The sequence below is a fragment of the Salvia hispanica genome, chromosome 3 (assembly GCF_029641045.1).
Source record: "Salvia hispanica isolate PSC_SH4W2 chromosome 3, Shi_PSC_v1, whole genome shotgun sequence".
Taxonomy (NCBI): Eukaryota; Viridiplantae; Streptophyta; class Magnoliopsida; order Lamiales; family Lamiaceae; genus Salvia; species Salvia hispanica.
The window spans coordinates 27553829-27576572 of record NC_142694.1 but is presented as its reverse complement, the minus strand read 5'-3'; the positions used below and the strand labels follow the sequence as shown (position 1 = coordinate 27576572).

At 34.8% G+C, this 22744-nt stretch overlaps 1 protein-coding gene across 2 annotated transcripts; it reads right to left on the bottom strand.

The window, feature by feature from the left end:
- Positions 1-8990: 8990 nt before the first annotated feature.
- Positions 8991-13055, bottom strand: LOC125216995 (subtilisin-like serine-protease S). Of its 2 annotated transcripts, XM_048118809.2 has the most exons (12): positions 12858-13055; positions 12606-12694; positions 12433-12527; positions 12236-12333; positions 11926-12084; positions 11516-11627; positions 10891-11419; positions 10719-10813; positions 10382-10624; positions 10178-10292; positions 9883-10069; positions 8991-9749 (listed from the first exon to the last, which is right to left on the bottom strand). In XM_048118809.2, the coding sequence occupies exons 2-12, from the start codon at positions 12678-12680 to the stop codon at positions 9190-9192; spliced, it is 2268 nt and encodes a 755-aa protein (XP_047974766.1). In that variant the 5' UTR covers positions 12681-12694; positions 12858-13055; the 3' UTR covers positions 8991-9189. The 2 variants fall into 2 exon arrangements, with proteins under 2 accessions (XP_047974766.1, XP_047974762.1); XM_048118805.2 differs by having other exon boundaries at positions 12606-13055.
- Between the last annotated feature and the right edge of the window lie 9689 nt (positions 13056-22744).

Genomic DNA, 22744 nt, shown 5'->3' with positions numbered 1-22744 from the left:
TGATATTCAGATATAAATTCAAAATTATTTTCGATTTAATATTATTCAACTTACAATATTAGTACAATGATGGGAGATATAATAGGCAGTCATAAAATGCAAACTTTATATATTGTACAAAATAGTAGCAATAGAAAGGTCAACACAATATCAACACCGTATTAAAATGTATTGATATTTTTTGTTGGTATTAAATAACAATCCAAATCATAATTTAAAATTTGTACAATAATTAAAGTTTGCATTTTATACATTTCTATAATAATATCCTTTGTTCTATTCATTATATGATTCATTTTATGCAATAGTATTTTACTATTCGTTGCTTCCGATAATTTGTAAAGAATACTCATAGGCCATGTTTGGTTGCCAGGATTCTGTCTGCGAAAGTAATCTGATTCCTTAAATTTTAAATTCTTGTGTTTGTTTCAGTTTTTAATCAAACTGGGAAAGTAATCAGAATCCGATAACAAGGAAAGTTAGTACAACTTTCCAGGATTCTGAATCCTAACTTTTTTTAGGTATTCTTTTTCCCAGTTTTAGGATTCTTACATATTTAAGCAATATAGTATAATTTTATTATTAATAATGATAATAATAATAACATAATAATAATAATAATAATAATAATAATAATGTTTTTAAAATAATTTAAAATTATAAATCATACTTAATTTCACTATAATAAAAAAACTATAATTAAAATTATCATAATTATAACTTATTTTATAATAATTCATAATAATAACAATAATTTATTAAATAATTAAAATACAATTAAATAATATAAATTTTATAATAAATAGTAAATATTTTATTTTATAAATTAACAATTAATCAATAAAGGCAATTTTAATTTATAAAATTTAGGAATGATGGTATAGTGTTACTTTAAGAGATGTTGACATTTTAACGCACCTTTATCCATAGATTATTAAGTTTAATAAACATCTCTAATTGGGATGAGCTTCTAAATCATGAATTACTCTATCCTTTATATTTTAGAATGCAGTGACATCTTATTCAAAAGCTTGTTTATCTGTTTTATAACAATAAAAATATCACTTTCATTCTAAAATTATGTCAAAGACGATACTAAACACCAAATACTCACCGCTAAAAATGAGATAAATACTTCAAACAACATTTGTAGTTGAAGAAATGGCTGCAATCCTACTCTTTTCTTTTCCTAGTTCAAAACAAATCTATCCACGAATCAGATGTTGCAGACCGAAACAAATAGTATGAGACACAAAACTTACAAATAAGAATATTGATAGTGGAAATACGAGAATTATAATAAATGTACAAGTTCTTTTATTGCAATAGGATGATTTCGTAAGAGAATAACAAGTTATAAAACAAAGTAAACTCAATAATAGTAAAAATACGAAAAAAAGCCCAAAGATGATCAGAGACTTAAAATTCGCACTGTGGCCATATAACTTCTTTTAGCGAGCGAAAAAGAAAATTTAGGTTGCTTGAAATTTGCATGGAGGCCATATGACTTGAAATTTGCACGGTGGTCATATGACTTGAAACATCATATATGTATTGTTACATCAACATCAGAAACGCGTAATTAAGTTCTTCACTAACAACAAAATTGTTGCTTGGTTATTTATGGAATTATTTTTCTATATTTACCAACTTTTCACCTTCGATGAATAAAAATCGATACTGTTTTCAACTTTTCAAAACCAGATAAAAAGAACTAGCAAATTCAAGAGACCAATGATGTAGAGGATCCAAACACAAACACCCCGAACGAAAATCCAACTCCATATGGTGTACTTCGCCGCTGCCGCCGTTTTAGTCATATGCTTGGAAGTCGTGGTTGTGGAAGACACAAATATGAAAATGTTCACGGGAAGCTACACTAATTTCGATGCAGCTAGAGACAAGGACACGTTTATTCAGGAAGGCAATTCATCAATCCACCTTAAAGCTCTGCTAGTAAGTGGTTCCTATATCATCATCACCAATCTCTCCAGCTGCATCCTCCTCAGCAGTCACTTTCGCCTATAGAAAGATCCAGCTTGCCAACCCTCATTAAACACATCCTTCCTTCGTTTTTTTATGTGGGGAATATGTTGGGGATAATCGCAGCGGAAATTGCAAAACAAATAAATTCACAAAAGAATCTATTTAGGTGATTATGTGGATCGATTCAATTTCATGCTTGAACATGTAGAAACATATAATTGCGCAATTAATCACATAATTTAATTTAAATTATGTTGTTAAATACTTACAACAATGATTCTCCAAAGAATCGAAGTGGCTTGCTACTTCTCCACGTGTAGATCTTGAAGCTTGATTATGAATGCAAGACCAAAGATCTTCTAACCTATGACCCTTAACTCTATAGATCTAAATTCCTTGTGGGAGGAATCTCTTAGAAATTATAAGAATCTTGAAGGAGAGGACAAGAAAGCCAAGTGTGGAGGCTAGGGTTTGTGATAACATTTGTCTCATCTCCTTACATTCTTATTTATAGAGTTTATGATGGGCTAGGTTAGGGATCTATGGGGCTTGGATTGAGCCTCCCCCATTGGACCTTCTTTACTAATTAAATTATAACCCATAATTTAATATAAGGCCAATGGAATATTTCTTGTGCCACTATAGAAGAAATATTGACCGCCCATCCAATCCGTGATTACAAGCAATCCGGGTTAACCTCTTTAATATATTATTTCCCGTGTCTAAGACTTTCTATATCCATTAATTAATTTGTAGTCTGCTATAGAGTTTAAATTAATTAATATCTTTATTTCCAAGAGTTTGTCTAGTACGAGATGTATATTAAAAATATACTTTTCCTTTTCTATTTATTCTTGGATTAAATCCAAACCGGCCGGGTTTCCGAATAATAGAACTTCTCTCGAACACCTCTTGGGGATATAGTCAAACCGCGCAGGCACACGATTCAATGTAATAATAAAACTGACACCATACTAGTTATTAATTACTACTACCCAAGATATCAGGAATATTGGGTTACGAAAAACCCGCACCTATTGATAAGTCAAAGCAGCGTATGATTAAATAACGCGTGTCCTATATTATTACAAAGATTAGGAAATATTAAATCTCCAAGACATCGTCTTACAGTAGATAGCAACAAAGACGTGTCTATACTTTAGATCCATTCAATGCTATACCACACCAGTGTCACTAGTCATTCTCAAGGTAAAGACGACTTTTCGGATGGGCACTGCAACCTTTCACGATAGGTAGCCAAAGCCTATCTAGGTTGTGAAAAAGTTTTACTTCTACAAGGTACCGGTTGGGCCACCTACTGTGATGACCTGTTCCACGACCCAACCTTCAATGTAGAAGACTTAGACTGATTTTACTTTCCGGCGCTTTAATTATATATAATTTAATATATAATTAAATACGGTCAATACCCATTAAAGTAAAATACACAGTGTGAAGAAAACATTTATTATTCTCATTAAATGAAGAGTGTATACAATATACAAGCAATTTATCAAATTCAAAAACTCGAAAAATGCTTTTTAGTATATATGTTCCAACAGAATAAATGTTGATCAGGAATATGTTGAAAGAGGGATTTTCGCTGAGGCGAAAGCGCTTGTAAAGGAAGATGTGATTAGAGATATAGGAGATGTCAATAATGGAACTACCAGTATCGGTGGTTACCTAGGTTGATTGATGCAAAGCCTTCCCGAATAAATGTGTCTTTGACTGCATTGAAATCCTTATAGCTTACGTCGCACATTGTCATCTTTGTACCCTCTGCAACCACGGCGGCCAACCATATAGAAATTTGGAATTGGAGTTTGTTTTTGCATCGGGTGTTTGTGTTTGGACTGCTCATCATTTCATATCACTCGTATTCAATTAAATAGTACTAGTAAATTGTCTTTTCACTCCCTAAACGATGTCATGTGGTCACCATCCGAATTTCAAGTCATATGGCCACCGTGCAAATTTCAAGCAACCTAAGTTTTCTTTTTCGCTCCCTAAACGAAGTCATATATAAGGCCACCGTGCGAACTTCAAGTACCGTGCAAATTTTAAGTCATTCTGATCATCTTTGGGCCTTTTCTCATGGATGGAGAGAGTGTGATGATAGGAGCTCCGATCATACAACAACATCGTCACCCTTCCCAATGACCACGTCACCGCAAAGCAACATGGACAAGCAACCAAACAATACCGATAAGCCTCCAGCCACGGCCTAAGCGACACATTTGGATTGTCTGGTTCACGCTTGAAAAAAGCCCGCCCGCTTCATGGTCGATAACTTCAAATAGTTAGGATCGTTCATGAATATCTTTTGTAGGAGTATTATTTTATTGTAATTTTCATTTTAATATTTTCGTTACGATGCGAGATAGCGTTGAGTCATAGTTTATGTCTATCCTTGGTTTTTCTTGACGTTTATTTCCCGAAATGAACTAGAAAGGTCGAACCGTATAGGATTGTGGATTCTATAAATATTAGAATTTCATAGGAAAATATTCATTGAGAAATGCTACATCTGTCCCACAATAAGAGTCACATTTTGTCATTTCGGCCTGTTCCACAATAAGAGTCACATTTCACTTTTACCATAAATGGTAATTAGGACTCACATTCCACTAACTCACTTCACTCACATTTTTTTATAAAGCCAATATAAAAAAGTGGGCCACATATTCTACTAATTTTTCCAACCCACTATTGTTTACATTTATTAAAATTCGTACTCACACCAAATGTGACTTCTATTGTGAGACGGAGGTAGTAAAAGAAATACTCCCTCCGTTCTTGAAACTTTGTTACTTGTTTCCATTTTCGTACATCCCTATAAATTTGTCACCTTTCACTTTTACCACTTTTGGTAGTGGACCTCATATTCTGCTGACTCATTCTCATTCACATTTGATAAACTCGTTATTTTGTGATTTCTGAGCATTGAATTGACTTGTTTATTGTCGAGTTTAGTAACTTGAAGCCCATATTTGTGTTAATTATGCAGCAATTGGTTATATGATGAGTTTGTTGAGGAAATGTTGAGAAATAGGTGAAAAATGGATGAAAAATGGTGTCAAGTATCAAATGAAGTCGAAGAAAGGAGCCCCGAGCGGCCCGCTTAGCCGAAAACCAAGCCCCAAACGGCCCGCTTTGAAAGGAGTCGAAGCAGCCCCATTCCAGAGACATGGAGCGGTCCGCTCCAATCCAGACCAACACCTCGAGCGGCCCGCTCCGGAGTGCAGTCAAGGCAATCCCAGGCAGAAATATCGAGCCTTCACTCCTGTGCCGAGCGGCTTGCTCCGGAGAGGCGGCAAAGCACAAATTCTTTCCATATTTGCGGGATTTTGATGCCTATTCATGTTTGGAAACTTTGGGTACTGGGAGATTTTCACATCATTGGAGATCATTCCTACAATCCGAGAGGCTGAGAGAGAGGGGGGAGGGGGAAGAAACAACTTTGAGAGCAAGGACTCAAGATTAAACTTCTCCATTTCATTCCAAGGTTTGAAGAAGGAGCTTCCAATCAAGATTTCCCAACTCAAGGGTGTAGTTAGTTTAGATTTATGATGTTTCATCCCTTTTGTTATTTGACTTTCATGATGAACATTTGTGGCTAAACCTTCCATAGAATTCTACAAGGGAGATACAATGATTCTTATGTTTAATTAAATTCTTTTTCCTATGTCTTGGCTCACGTGGTTATTTTGATTTGTCTCGTACTTATACATATATTTGACTGATCACCTTATATATTATGCATGTGGATTCTACTACAATAATCGTGAGATAGAGTAGTTTAATTTGAAAGATGAGAAATTGACGTCTTTGCCAATATAATCGAGAGATTTGAGCCTTTGAACGAAGCTAAGTATCTTAGGAGCTTTTAAGGGTTGTTGCCTTAGTTCTAGGAAGGAGACTTCGGTTGTAGGTAGCAATCTACAAATTAATTGTATGCTTGAGAGAAGATATAGTTTTACCTTAGTGATAGCTTAATAACCCATGAGACCCTTTGTTGACATAGTTTGAAATTTAGTTGAGCATATGATAGTTGTTATCAAACTCGTAGGATTCTACCTCTCCAATTCTTGATCTATAACCTACATCTTTTTTTTGCTTTCCAAGTTGTTTTTATTTGATTTTGTTATTCAAATTATTGTTTATGCTTTTGCTTTCAAACAGATTTAGAAAAAAAAAACCTTTTTGATTCGTCTATTGTAGTGAAGATTGGTTTATGGTATTTAGGTTGACACATACTGTCTCTCCGGATATGATACTCTTGCTTGCTATTTGCTACAGTAGCCTCATACACTTGCGGGTATATTTGTGCTTAAGATAAGCTGAGTCAACATTTTATTTTAAAACTAACATATAAAAGTAGGACTCACACGCCATTAACTTTTTCAACCCACTTTTCGTTACATTTTTTAAAACCCGTACCGAATCAAATGATGGAGGGGGTACCTTTTTTCAGTCACATTGCAAACCATAGCACCTCAATTAGGGCTATATTTTTGCTTTCTCATTCAAAGTCCCTTGTACATATGTTCGTGCTCTACGTGATAGATCAGGGATCAATCATATGATTTATTTTCCAAGGTTTTTATGCGTGACTCGGCACTAAGGGCATCCGCATCGCTGCGCGATGCAGTCTTGATCTCGTCTCGACGAGACGAGACGGTATCGAGACAGCGATGCGGGCTCCGTCTCATCTCGACGAGACGAGCTGTCTTGACACGTGACGCGTCCCGGCGAGGCCGGCCTTGAGCTCGCGAGACACGCGCGCGGGCGGCTGGTGTGACGCCCACTCGCTGATCCGCGAGTGAGCGTCGGAATTATGACGTCATAATTCATATTTTAAAAAAAAATCAATTTTCCAAAAAAAAAAATTTAAAAAAAACGGTAATATGATCGTTCAACGGTAATATTTTAAATTTTTTTATTTTATTTTATTCTATATATACTCTTCTCCATTCTCCATTTTACACACAAACACACATCTATTCTCTCATCTCTCTTTCTTTCCTCTCCAATCACTTCTATAAAATCATTCCTTTATTTTTTTCTTCTCCCAAATTTAATCCATTATGGATCCATTTAAGCAAATGCGTCGAATAATGGAAGAATCGCTAGAAGAAGATCGACGTAGGGAGGAGGAAGCCGCCACGCCTCCTCAAAGGCGACGCCGGACTTACTTCCATCGTAACCGAGAGGAAGCCGCCGCAAGGTTGGAACGTGATTACTTCAGTCCGAACCCGGTATGGGGAGATATCTACTTCCGTCGACGAATACCTGCACGTCGGAGAATCCACTGGGAGACTTTGTTTGTTGAACTTCTGCAAAGACGTCCGGGCATAATCTTGCACAACATGATTGTCGCTGACGAAGGACCTGAGGCGGGAAATTGGTTCAATCCTGAAACCCCGGGAAGCTCAACCGCAAGTAGTCCGCCTCGAACGGGAGTGCATCGGTCTTTGCAAGAGCGGTTGTCTATTCGGGCAAGGACACGTGATTCTAACGCCCACGCCCAACTCCAGGAGGATCTAATGGAGCATATTTGGGCAAAATTTGGCAACCGTTAGATGATCGTCACTAGAGAACTCCTTTTTCTGCTTCTTTGCCTCCATTTTTTTTTTTTGAGTTTAAGTGTGCAATTTGTAATTTCTAGTTTTTTAATTATGTCTTTTTTATTTTTTTAGGTATTTAAATTGTAATTTTATTTTATTTAATGAAGTGTGTTTTTTATTAATTGAATTTGTTGGAATTAAAAATTAAAAATGAAATTGAATGAATAGTTAAGAGATGGTTAAGAGATGGAGGGATGCAGGTGCTGTCTCTTAGTTAAGAGATGAGCTGAAAAGTACAGTGGGGCCCATGAATAGTTAAGAGATGAGACGGTTAAGAGTCGGATAAAAAACAGAGATGCGGATGACCTAAGTAACCCTGCCTAGAAGTTTGTGCTTGATCAACGTTTATTTAATTGGAAATCTTACTTTTGTTGGTAGTATAAAGTTGGAAAATCTAGTTTTAAAATTGATAATGACGGATAATTCATGTTATTCACAATTTCACCTATAAGTAGTACTTAAAATTTTATAAAATGATGTATATTTAGTATATTAATTAATTAATTAATTTAATTAATCTATGATAATTGAAGTGTTAGTTAAATTCAAAACTATAAAGTGAGGACTCTGAGTCAGGAGAGACAATATGGGACAAGGATCCAAACCCTATGTGACAATGAGTCATAATAGGAGATATCATGTCTTAAATTTTTAATCAGATTTCTCGGAACATTATAATCTATGTGAAGTTGGTCTCTTATGGAGTACATAGTAGCTCGAAAAATTAAATATAAAATCCTTCGATATAGTAATACTAGTACCTACTATTGTTATTTCATTTGTAAGGTACAATACATCCTTAGTTCTAATTTTTGGTTGGAGTGGCTGACTCTTTGGTTTGTGATAGGTTGTGATTATAATTTGGTGTTATATTCATTGTTTCTTGCTTGTTGTCTTTGGCTTTGTTGATGTGGGAGTACTTTGTTTTATCATATCATTTGTTATTTTTGTGAGTGATCTGTATGTATTTCATCTGGAAACGGTAGGAGATTTTGTTTTAAAAGTCTTGTTGATGCATCATTTTGAAGTCACTACTAATTTTGAATTTGATTATTTTGTTCTCACAAGCCATAAAATAGAAAACTTATAATATGTGACCAAGGGAGATTTTTGTGATGAAAGCATGCCTCGCATTTCAAGATTTGTAACCTTATGTTGTGTCAAGACCTAAAATTAAGTTAGTTATCACTTATAATTCGAAACAGAAAATTAAACCATCAATCTCAACAAATTCGCAAACATATTGTAAAAAAGGTTTTTTATAATACACAAAAGTGAATACTGTTTTATTTTATTTTATTTTATTTTTGTAAAAAATAGTGATTGTATTTATACTCTTTTAGTAGTCAGAAATGTTACAGGAGCAACAACACATTATACTCACTACTAACAATAAGATAAATACTTCAAACAACATTTGTAATACAAGAAGTGGGTGCAATGAATATCCTACTCTTTTCCTAGTTCTAAACAACCCTATTCACGAATCAAATGTTGCAAACCAAAATTTTAATCTTCAACTCCATTTGGCTCTACACCTTCTTCACCTTCATATCCAACCCGAGCGCGCAGCCTACATCTGTAAACCCGACCTCGAACTCAAGGCACGGACTACCAATGGCGTGGTCACCCACGACCTCCTGCTCCTCCATGATAACGACCCGAACACATAGTCTCTGGTTGGAGCAGTCGCCTCGAATTTAACTGTGAAGCTGATCTTCTGGCCGTACCTGTAAAATACCAGCCTCTTAGGCACCACAGTAACATTGACACCGGTTGGGGGATACACCACTGCTTTGTAGACACTCCGCGGCCTCCCAACATTTGTCACTGTCCGGATCACTGAAAACGAGCTTTTCAAATCCGGGACCGTGATGGAAGGATAGTTGAGGGCCGATGTTGATACTTCACTACTGCAAGTGCTGTTGTCTCTTGTGATCAGCTGCAGTTTCCTGTCGCTGTAGCCAATCGAGCAGAGGAAAGCTTTGTAGTCAGAGGGTGTTGCATCATATACCAGACCAGGATCGAGGACTTGTTTTGGCCTCACAAAGCCTGACCCCAGGTCAAATGGATTCGCCTTCCGGCCATCAGGGCCTGCCCTAATGGGTTTCCGGTGCTTGTTCCATGTCGTAGCTGCATAAAAAAGTTAAAAGTTACGTTCTTTAATCCAAGAACGTGCTTATAGTGCAGGCATTGAGCGACGTCATACCAAATTTTAGCAAAATGCATATACTTATTTGAAATTTGAAACTCCAGTGTTTTTTACCAGTTGTCATAATAGCAGACTTGATGGCAGACGGGGACCAAGACGGGTGCACGGACTTGATCAAGGCTGCTATTCCTGTTACATGAGGGCAAGCCATGGAAGTTCCAGAGAGTATGTTGAAGTTCCTTTTTGCGGTTGCTGGGGACCAGGCAGCCAGGATATTGAGTCCCGGAGCTAGAACATCGGGCTACAAATTCATCAAATAGGCCACAGAAACGAGCCTGTTATGACCAAATACTCAACGAGTAACAAAAAGAAGCAGCCAAAAAGGAAGCAAAAGAATCCATCATTTCACCTTAAGGATTTCAGGAGTCAACGCGTTCGGACCCTTTGAAGAAAATGGAGCAACTTGAGGTGCAGATCGAGATCCTATAATAGTCTTGGCAGACATAATTGTTGATGTAGGTTTCCTGTTACAAAAATAAGTGAGTTAGAAAGGAGGTTATAATTAGAGACAGACAGACAGACAGACAGAGGGAGAGAGGGAGAGAGAGCAAACCTTGATTTTTTTATGTAAGATAAGATCCTATATCCAACTCTATTTCCAACAATGGCTGCTGGGATTGCAAAAGGAATGGCGACATCTTTATCAGCTTCATCAATGAGGATCATTCCAACTCCACCGGCATCTTTCACTACAGTGCCTTTTGCAAGCTTCGACTCTGTGGAGCTCCCAGCATGACGACAAACCAGAACTTTACCTTTCACCTTCGTGATATTCAAGGAACTCTCCAAACAGTAACTGGTATGAACACAAAAGACTAAAGCAACTTGAGATTCTACGTGGAAAATAGATATGCTGAACGTACTCACAACAAACTACCTTTCGGCTTCACCTGGATTGGTAAGGAGTGAAGTATCCTCCGTAAGCTTCAGCAGCGGATATGATACTAGCTGAGGTGTGCATCTTTGAAATACTTAGACTCTCACCCTGTTGAACAAAAAGGACTTGTTGAGGATTGAATGAATTACTCGACAGCACTTGGAATTCAGGAGATTGTGATTTACCGAAAAATGAGCTCCATTTCCAAGAACAATATCAGATGTGAAGTCTCTGTCTGTGGAACTAGCTCCCACAGTGATAATCCAAGGAGCAAGATTCGTTACAGACCCCGGAGTCCCTTCATTTCCGGCTGAAGCAACCACCACCACTCCATGGCTGACAGCATGAAAGGCCCCGATGGAAATGGCATCACTGAAATAATCTCCCTGTGGAGAATCACCGCCCAAAGATAGGGATATGATATTCACCCCGTCCCTAATGGCATCATCAAATGCAGCCAACAAGTCAACGTCATAGCAAGCAGACCTCCAACAGGTCTTGTATACAGCAACCCTAGCCATCGGAACACCCCCTCTGGCTCCACCCGCTGCCAACCCGCTGTAGTTCATGTTATCAACAAATCGACCTGCAGCAATTGACGAGGTATGACTCCCGTGTCCAACACTGTCCCTTGCAGATCTGTATGATACTATCTTCTCCTGCTCTTCTTCCGCTTGATAGCCATTCAGGTAGTATCTTGCACCAATCACTTTCCTACAAGAAAGACATATTACCCCATGCAATTCAGTACAACGAACGATGAAATATATGCAATGATTGGTGAAGAAGAAGAAGCCAGATGTACTCAACCTGTTGCACATGGAAGAGTTGAATTCTTCCCCTGGCTGGCAACGTCCCTTCCATCCAGCCGGCACAGGGGGCATGCCTGCATCACTAAAACTAGGGGACTCCGGCCAAATACCTGTAATTAGACTCTTTACATGAACGCCAAGTTCTATTATTCGAGTGGAAAGGTGGGACAAGGAATCAAGAATTCAATCATGTATAGCGCCTTCATGTTCTAAAATGAAAAACTATATATCCAGTTTTTGTTGCCAACATCAGAAAAGCAGTAAAGGCCATAATAACATAACCAAAATCAGCAAAATGAGACATCAAAAATAGTCTTGCAGTGTATAAACTTGTGCAAAAGGCCATAAGAAGATAACCAAAATCCTGTGGAATTCGAAAATTGTGGATGAAGCAAATGATAATGTTACCTGTATCAATGAAACCAATGACGACATTAACTTGGTTCTTGGTGGAATAACCAGGAACCTCCATAGTTTCTTCACCAAGGAGGCCCATGAAATCCCAAGAATGAGTGGTGTGGAGGCTCCTCCTAGTGTTGGGGAAAACCGACACAACTCCCGGCATTTCTGAGTTTCATTAATTAATCCCAACCACACCAACACTATTAGTAGGACATAGGCTTTAAATTTGAGAAAAGTACAATTTCAATAAATCAGTCACTGTATTAGGTTGATCTTAATCATGAGTACTAGCATTTAAGCAGAATCAAGTACTTGCCTGCAACTTGAGAAGCTTGCTCCTCAGTCAACCTGGCTGCAAAGCCTCTGAAAGCATGCCTATAACTATACACATGAGAAGCCTTGGCCTCTTCCACACTGCATTAACACACACACATACAAAGCAATCAATTGATGAGGACAAACACAGTGAGGCAGTAAATGCAGAAGTAATGAGAGGGTGAACAATTAACCAACCTCCCCCTATGAAGATCATTAAGAATTTGATGGTGCTGCCTCAAAATCTCATCTGGGCCATCACCACCTCCGCTGCCCATGTACACCACATACAACTAAACAATAAAAGACACCATTTTTATCCACCAAAATCAGAAACAATTCCATAACTACACAAAAAAAGGCATCATTACCTTGGAAGAAAATGATGGAGCAAGAAAAACACAGAGGCAAAGAAACAAAATCTGGACTTTTGTGAGGGAAGCCATATGAAATCTGGTGGCTGGAAGACAAATGGGGTTTGATTAGAAATAAAAGCAGAAGGGAGTGGAGAGTTGAAGATGGAAGCCCCACTGAGACATGAAACGTGAAGAGTAGATCGATGGATGTTGGGAGTTGCTTTAATCTTAAAGGTAAACTGAAAACAAACAGAGCCCACGACGCACCCCACTTCACTTTTTCCAACGCAGTAATTCTTTCATATTCGAACTAACTCAATCATATCATCTGCTTTCCACCAACAACTTAGTCGATGTTTCGTGCATATTTGTTTATTAGTTTTTGGTGCAGAAACATGGCATCGCTTCTGGTGGAATTGCGGCAGAGGAATGTGGGGGTTCTTGTTCTTGTCTTGGGTTTTGAAGAGAGGAATGTGAATGTCGCATTATCATTCTAGAAAATAAAAAAATAAAATATCAGTATATTTTAATTTTATTTAAATAACTCCATTGCGAGTTTGTTCGTGCATTATGAAAACATAATTATAATTATTAATACTACGCTATATAGATCTAGATCTAACTATATTAATGTTTTTTTTATTAAGATACTTCCTCTATTCAGAAATATATGTCACATTTTTTAAAAAAAATTATTCCATAAAAAATAGTATCACCTTATTTTAGAAAAATTCCTCTCTATAAAAATAAAATTTTCTCTCCACTTATTATACACGAAACAATATCTTCTAAAATATTATGTCATCACTCAAGTATGATATTTATTATTGAACGAATGAAGCGTTGAAATTGAAATGCGAAAGATGAATTGACGGGCAATGTAGCTCAATTAGAGTATGAAATTTATTATTGAACGAAGGAAGCGTTGAAATTGAAATGCGAAAGATGAATTGACGGACAATGTAGCTCAATTAGAGTATGAAATTGAAATGTGAACCATGAATTGAAGGCAATTGTAGCTCAATTAGAGTAATACTCCCACTGTCCCACAAAGATTGTCTCATTTTCCCATTTCGGTCCGTCCCACAAAGTTTGTCTCAATTCACTTTTTACTATTTTTGGTAGTGGACCTCATATTCCACTAACTCATTCATATTCACGTTTTATTATAAAACTAATATATAAAAGTAGGACCTACATTCCACTAACTTTTTCAACTCACTTTCCATTACATTTCTTAAAACCCGTGTCCGATTAAAATGGGACAATCTTTTGGGACGGATGGAGTACTCTTCTTCTTTATTCAATAGATGGGAGGTTTGAGGATTGGAAAATAGGAAATCATCTAACTCATGGCACACTTTATTCAATAGATGGGAGGTTTGAGGATTGGAAAATAGGAAATCATCTACCTCATGGCACACGGTCCAAAGTTTTAATAATTTTTCTATTTATTACATATTGTCACACATCATTTAAACGATTCTACTGGTGTTAAATTTGACAAGAAATTTTGTCCTGTAGTTGTTCTTACCATGGGCATGAGATACCTTCTATTGAAAAAATACAGTCATAATTTATTCATGCGTCAACCGATGGCTTATAGACTATAGTACTATACTAAGTACTAAATAGCAAAGCAAGTATTTTTCACTAACAAAGTGAAATATAAATGACATGTGTTTGACTAAAACAATAAACATAAAAGAAGCGTCTCTCCATCCTCTTTATGGCAAAAAGGTGTTAACTATAATTAGCATAACATAAACATAGGGAAAATGGAGAAATATCCGTTATACATTTATTTACCGTTAGGAACAATAGGAATGATGATTAAGGGTAGGGGAAATGCTAATGCAAGTAATGATTGAGTAAAGGATAATCGTTAATTACATTTGGAAATCAAGTACAATCATCATTGTTGTTTATAGGTTGGGTCACAACATAGCTTCATTCAAATGAAGTAGTAGCATTAATTGGGGTCATGTGAAATATTTCTTCCTCACTTATTGCTTTCTTTACCAACTTTTTTTTTTTTACTTTCCAACGGTAGTGATTAACCTCAATCCATCGAGATTTATGCTATACTATTTCATTTGTGTCACAAGCAATTCCATCGCCCAAAAAAAGAAACTAGTAATGAACTTACCTGTGTCACTATCTTATCAATTTTTTTTTTATAAATAGTTTATAATTAATATCGGTATGTTTACATCATAGTTTTGTACTCATGTATCTTTAGGGACATTCAAGGGGGGTAAAATTCAAGCATCAAAGTCAAAAATAGAAACAAATCTAACTATTTTATGTAGATCTAGTTTGTGCAAAATAAAATAAAAATCTTACTAAATCCAGCTCAATATATTGAGTTTTACGAAATGATTTGATTCCGGTACTAATTTCTTGAATCTGAATCACGTGACAGTTCATGTATGTGTGGTTGAATAATGATTTATCACTTTAGTAAATTCTATAGTATAATAATGATACCATCAACAAATTTGACCTGAAAACATAAGTAATCACAAATGTCAACGGCACCCATCTGCGATTTATAATGGCATCTTTATTCACGACACAGTACACAGTAGTTACCTTACACTGGCCTTACTTTGGAAGTATTAAGGAATATTACAAAAAATAATTATTTAACATATTTTTTATGAGGTATTTTTAATCTTAATATCAAAAACAAATAATACATCATGTTCAACACAAAAAAGTACTACTACTAATTGAAATGAAATTGGATTTTGAGTGTGTTTTGTAGCTATTGAAAACGGTACATAATTGTTGCAAGATTGGTTACGCCAACTTTTTTTGCTACTCACATGTTAGACATGCCACATGAACCTTATGTCCGGATTCGAATCACAAAACTTAATTGTATCAACAATGAGGCTGAAAATTCCAGCCTTAGGGTATGTTTTTTTTTGTGGCCGGCCGGAGGAATACAGCTGCGGCGGGTGCTGGTGTTGCGGTTATTATTTTTTGCGACCTTATTGTTAAAATGTGACAGAATTCAGTTTATTTATTTATTTTTGATTTTTTATAAATGTTAATACGTTATTCAGTCTTTAAATACATCCTTTCTTATGTGCGTAACAATTGAAATTTAATGCAGTAATTTTAATCTAATAAAAATATTATCATTGTAGTGTTTTGTATAAATATTGATATTTTAATCTATGTTATTTGATTCTAAATCGAAAATGAAAAAAAAAATACTCCATCCGTCCCAAGATAAGTGAGCACAAATTTTCGGCATGGGATTTAAGGAAATGAGGTTTTGTTAGTAGAGTTGAAAGTGAATAAAGTAAGAGAATTAATAAAGTAGAGAGAAAAAGTAAGAGAGAGAATACCAAAAAAGAAAATGAGTCACTTATCTTGGGATGTCCCAAAAAGGAATGTGAGTCGCTTATCTTGGGACGGAGGGAGTATGAAAAATGAAAAAATAAGTTGGGACTAATTTTGGAGTTGGTTTATTGCAGATTTTGGGACTAAAACTGAAAATGTTGAAGTAGTAGGGGAAAATGTTAGGGCACCCACAGCGCATAGCGTGGGTGTCTCCATCTCGTCTCGGACGAGATGGCAGCGAGACAGCGATACAAGCTCCGTCTCGTCGCCATCTCGTTCCGAAGAGGAAGCTGGCGAGACAGCTCGCCACGTCGCCGAGCTGTGGTTCGTGCACGCCCACTCGCCGGCCCGCGAGTGGACGACATTTATATCCGTTAAAATTGATTTTTTTTTTATTTTTTTTAAAATTCAAAAAAAATTCAAAAATTAAAAAATATAAAAAAAAAATTCCAAAAATTATACTAGCCGTTTATAGTCGTTTTTTTTTTTAATTTGTAATTTTTTTTCAATTTTTTTAAAGCCTCCAATCACTTCTATAAATACCAAATCATTCCCACAAATTATCCACCATAAAAAGCCTCTGTATTCTTTGCCTCCATTTTTTTAATGGTGTGTTTTTTTATTTTTTTTATGATTTTAATTATGTGTTTTTATTTTTTTAGGATTTTAATTATGTGCTTTTTATATTTTTATATTTTTAGGATTTTAAATTATAATTTTATTTTACTTAATGAAGTGTGTTTTTTATTAATCGGATTTGTTGAAAATAAAAATAAAAAATGAAATTGAATGAATAGTTAAGAGATGAAGGGATGTAGGTACTATCTCTTAGTTAAGAGATGGAGTGAAAAGTACAGTGGGGCCCATGAATAGTGAAAAGATGAGGGGGTTAAGAGATGGATAAGGGATAACGTTGTGGATGGCCTTATGATTGGTATACTGAAAATCATATTTCGAGCATATTGCACGAATAGAATTGCTTGTATATATAATATACTCTACAATCCACTTTTAGCCCAAGGCGAGAAGAAGTAATTTTTATTGCTTGGAGTTTGCTTATGCATTTATAAGATGTCTCTCGAATATTTAAATGTATAAGAAACAAACAAGTCTAATTCTTCTGCATAATAGACTGGTCGTGAACGACGTTCACAAAAGGTGACACAGTCAGTTCTTTGTAGAAGAGAAATAGAATTCACAACCTTGATAGACTTTGACTACCTATCGTGAAAGGTTGCAGTATCAGTCCGTATGTTTCCTACCTTAGGAAATAAATGACACTGGTGCAATATAGCACTGAAGGATCTAACAATTGAAATAACTCTTTCTTGCTATTTGTTGAAAGACTAGGTCTTGGTGATTGTTATTTCTTAATCATTATTGACATAACATTGAACATACGATTTTTATTATGCTTTACTTTGATTTATCAAATGGTGCGGAATTTTTGTAATCCAAGAATCCTTATATCTTGAGTGACCAATGTCCAGAGGTGCTAGTATTGCTATTGCACTGAATCGTGTGCTGAGTGAGTCAAGTTTGAAAATATCCTCTAGAGGTGTTCGAAAAAAAAATTATTATTCAGAAACTCGGCCGATTGGAATTTATTCCAGAATAATAAATAAAAATTACGAAATAGACAACTCTTGGAAAAAGATATTAATTAATTAAAGTTAAATAACAGACTAATTAATTAATGGGTATTTATATCTTGAACAAGGAAAATAATAAATTAAAGAGGTTTTTGTCCGGATTACTCGTAATTTTGGATTGGACGGGCAGTTAAGTATTATTTTGATGTAGTGGCCGATAATAATATTCTGTTGGGCTTGTATTAAATTGAGGCTCAATTTAATTAGTAAAAGACCAACAGGTTTGACCCTAGTCCAAACTCCATGGATACCTAATCTAACTCATTATAACCCTATATAAAAGAGACCGAAAAGAAGAGTTTTAAGGAATTAATTAGTCAAAATTTCGTGCTCCCCTTCTAGGAGTGGACGAAAAAAAAGGTTTTTGACAAAGCTAATATTTTGTCTTCTTTCTGGTCAAGTCCGACAAAGCTGATATTTTGTCTTCTTTCTTGTCAAGTCCTTTTCGACCTGATAAATTTTTCCCACACAACGGTCATTATCTGAGTTCCGGATAAATATTAGATGATTTGTGGTCGAGTACGAAGATATTCATGTGGAGAAGGTGCAAACAATCATTGATTCTTTAGAGAATATGTTCGGTTATTCTAAATCGTAGAATATCATGAATTAGGGTTTTAATTCCTTAGTCATGATTTATGTGAGTCCTTGTATACAATTAATTGTTTAACATATGATTAATTGATCCCATAATTAGTCAAATAAATTTATATACGTGATTTATATGTGAATGCATGACTTCCCTTCGTATAAAGAGCACCAAACCACGACATAAAAATGGGTTAGGGATTTTTGGGGTGCTATTGTAGATGCTTTAGAAAATTTATATAATTTATTTGTGCACAAAAGATACTTTCTGCCGAAAATTGTATTAAAAGTTTTCAATATACAAATCAATAGTTTTCCAGTCCAAGAACAGTTTATTTTGAGTAATTACAAAATTTCATTATTTTTTCGTGCCAAAAGGAAATACAAAGAACTAGTAATTCATTATGTACAAGAAGCTAATACATTTAAAAAATAGTAATAATATTTCACACCAAGCACAGTTCTATTAGATTTTTCTAAGCTCATTTTTAAAAATGGAAAATTTCTTTTCATACTTTGCCCACTATATCTCATCTCTCATACGTTATCTACATTTTTTTCATATTTCTCTTAATTTACCTATTTTTTCTCATCTCTCATACGTTATCTACAATGTTTTTCATATTTTTCTTAATTTACTTATTTTTTCTTTCTCTCTTATTTACTAATTTTTTTAAAAACTTATGGCGTTTACACATGAGACTTGCGGAAGAAGTAAGATCAAAATAACAAAGAAAAGCTTCGAATGCATAAATGTGAGCATAAGAGAAAAGGCAGAGTGGGTGTATTCTTGGGCCGACAAGGATAGCTACACTCCCTTTCATACAGGATAATAGAATAAGATATTGGGCTGAGATAGATTATAAAATCACTTTTCAATGTTCAGGAGATCTATACTATAAAAGGGGATGAGATAGATTATAAAATCACTTTTCAATGTGCAGAAGATCTATACACTATATAAAAGGGGAGTTTTAGAGATATTTAGAGAAATAAGGTGAGTTTTGGAGGTGATTAGGAAAATGCCCTTTTAAAATAGATATTATTATTTAAATATAACTGCCTTTTTTTACTGAATAGTAGTAGTAAAATTACGCAAACTAAAGTTATTTAGTTTTATAATTATTGGATAAGAGTTGGTTATTGAGATTCTATAATTAGATGATTAGTGGTATAGTTAGTGGCATAATGGCTTTCAATAATTTATTCAGCGTTTCAGGGCAACCAACTTTAGCCAGGTGAAAATCTCATTCCAACCACGAATTAACATTTTTTTATTAATTGATTTCCATTATTATATGAGACTCTTTTCCAATGGATTGAAATGAAATTTAGGTCAAGTTGATGTTTTTATGAATGTAGAATGTCCATTGATGATTTTCTGGTTAACTCTAGGATACCTATATTGAGAATTGATCAGTCTCCAGGGGAAATGTGTGGCTTAATCAAGCTTTGGCATTAAGCAGAGAAAAATAGAAAAGTATATTTTCAATTCCATTAGTTTATCAAGTTCCTTTTCTTTAGTTTATCAAGTTTTCTAAAATTCTACTCTCTCCGTTCCATAGTAATGAAGGCGTTTCTTTTTGGCACAAAGGTTAAGAAAAATTGTGTTAGGTAAGTTAAGTAAATGGATAATAAAGTGAAAAATGAAAAAGGTAGAGAGATGAAGAAAGAAAAAAGTAAGAGAAAGTAAAGTAGGTGTGGAAAAATGTGTTGACTTTTACTAAAAAAAGAAATGACTTTATTACTATGGAACGTACCAAAATGACAAAATGACTCTATTACTATGGAACGGAGGGAGTATAATTTAGTTATTTTGTGGAGTTCGTAACATATGACCTTTTGTTATTCATGATTTACTTTGTACATGTAATGTTACTTTTATAATGGTCAATTTCATTTTTCTTATAGGGAGTCATATGTTTATGGGGGTTGAATGTAGCCAATTTATTTAACATAATGAGCAAGGGCGCATCCTCCCGATCCAGTGGTTGTTCTCCAAGCCACTGCGCTTCTGTTACGCGTGTTTGCTTCCATCCCTTTGAGAGCATCATTTCCAGTGGATCCACTTATGTTAAATGCTAATAAGAAAATAACAACATACCTTGACCATGTTAGAGGAAGTTCAAATAAAGGAAGAATCAATTTCTGGGAGGACACAAAATTCTGGAAGAAGACGTTGTGGTATGGAGACGCGATTTTATACATTAGGTTTAATTTGTTAAGGCTTCGTAATTATATATTTCAATACATGAGTTTAGTTACATATTTCAATACATGAGTTTCATCAAATCATTACTAAAGTTGTTAATAGAATATACTCCTTATTTATACAAGTCTATTATTGCTCTTGGTTTATATATTTATTAATTAGTTACGTTATGGGATTTCTTAATTTTTTTTATTTAAGTTACACACCGTATTAATTTAAACTAATTAATGTTTTAAATAAGTATGTGTTTTTTGAAAATTTATCAATTTAAATAAATAAATTTTGATGTATAATAGTATAAACAAATCAAATGAGAAATGAAAAAGAAAGAAATTTGATATTCTTTTAATTAAAATAAAAATTGAAGTAATAAAGTAATAGGAACATTCATGTTGATTATATATGCAAAACTGAAAAAGTAAACAAAGTAGTGAATATGCATTTTTGTTTGAATATTTGGTGTAAATCATTCCTACAAAATTATCATTCATAAGTTTCTTCACCAATAATTCATTGTATTATAGAGTACACATTTATTATTTACAATTTTTATATAATGATATTATTTCTAATTTTATTTAATTGATTTCGATTAAAAATATTTTAATTTGTGCATCGCACATGTGTAATACTAGTTGGGAATAATACATGGAGTTATTAAAATGTAATTCCAATTTAAAATGATTTGGCTGCATCAATTGAAGAATCATTATAAAATAACAGATATAAATATAATATTGACAAATCATTTCTTGTATTACTAACTAGAGGGTATCAGGTCAGCTATATACAACTAAAATTTTATACAAGTGTGAGATTTGTGAAAGGAAAATTTTTTATACAAGTCTCCAAGTGTGGGATAAATTTTCCACCTTAGATGTTAATTAATAAAAACTTCCATTTAGGCTGATTATAAACTTCTAAGAAGTTCACAAAAAAATTACAAACGCTAAGCATCCCCGTTCCTATCTCCAATTCATCTCATCTCTATACTGTTCATGGCCTCACACCACTTTTTACTCCATTTCTTCATCAAAAGATACCACTTGCAACCCTCCATCTCAAAACCATCTCATCTATTAACTATTTCATTTATTCAATAAAAAAAATATTTTATTTAAAAAAACATTAATCAAAATACCCAAAAATTACAAATTAAAATCATAAAAAATTTAAAAACATAATTAACGACTCCTTTTAAATAAAAAAAATTATTGAAAAATTGATTTTTTTTAATTAAAACCATTTTTCGAATTTGGGAAATTGGGTTTATTAATTTTGGTATTTTTTTTCAAATTATTCTGATTTTCAAAAGAAATATAAAAAACCATAATAAACGATGGCCACTCACGGACCGGTGAGTGGGCGTCACAGCCCAATCCAAACTCGACACGTGGAGGGGGATTGGGGGGGTGGCGAGCTATCTCTAGAATTTCTCCCCCCCCCCCCCCCCCCCCCGACGAAATATTATGGAGCTGGGAGACTCCCAACCCGGTCTCTTAGCCATCTCGTCTCGGCGAGACGGCTAAGAGCCGGGTTGGGGATGCTCTAATGTAGTAGTTGAACATGCACTCCAAATCCTAAGAATGTTTTAAGTATCACCAAAGAGTACATGAACCCTATGAAAAAATAGGATTTTCCCAACTATGAGCTTGGAAGGAAGAAAGTGGAGTAGCTACTAGCAACTACGATTTCCATTGAGATGGATGTTCCATTTTAGCAAAGAGGCAAAGCTCAAACTGAAAAGACAATAACTATTGAATGAGGAAGCTCTCGAAATTCATGACTTTCATACTACACACCACCTCAGAGATCAATCCTCATCTGCAGTTAGTTTTGCACTCCTAAACTCCACATATTTAACTAAAACAGAGGACCTCAAATCAAGGCTAAACTCACTGTAATCTTCTGATTCACATACAACTTTCTCAGGATCCTATAGAAACAGCTGAACTAGGCTTCTCCTTGAGTTCCAAACAACAACAGTCAAGATAACGGTCACTTAACACGAAAGCTGCCACAGAATATGGAAAGCATTCCCATGTCCAAAACTCCATTTTCGCCAAAAACTACTCTTTTAACATAGTACTCATTACCTAACAATACCTCTACCATAATTATAGTAAGCAAAAATCTAACTTGGCCTCAATTGGACTACAATTCAATCATGCCCAAAACTCTTCACTTCATAACCACATACAAGACCAGCACCTTTCCATGACTCCAATTTTCACCTAAAATCACTCTCTCAAAATCCTCATAACCAAATACCACATCCAGCAACATAACAGTGAGAAAAAATCTAACTTGATCTCAGCAGCATTAAAGCAAACACAAAACAGGCA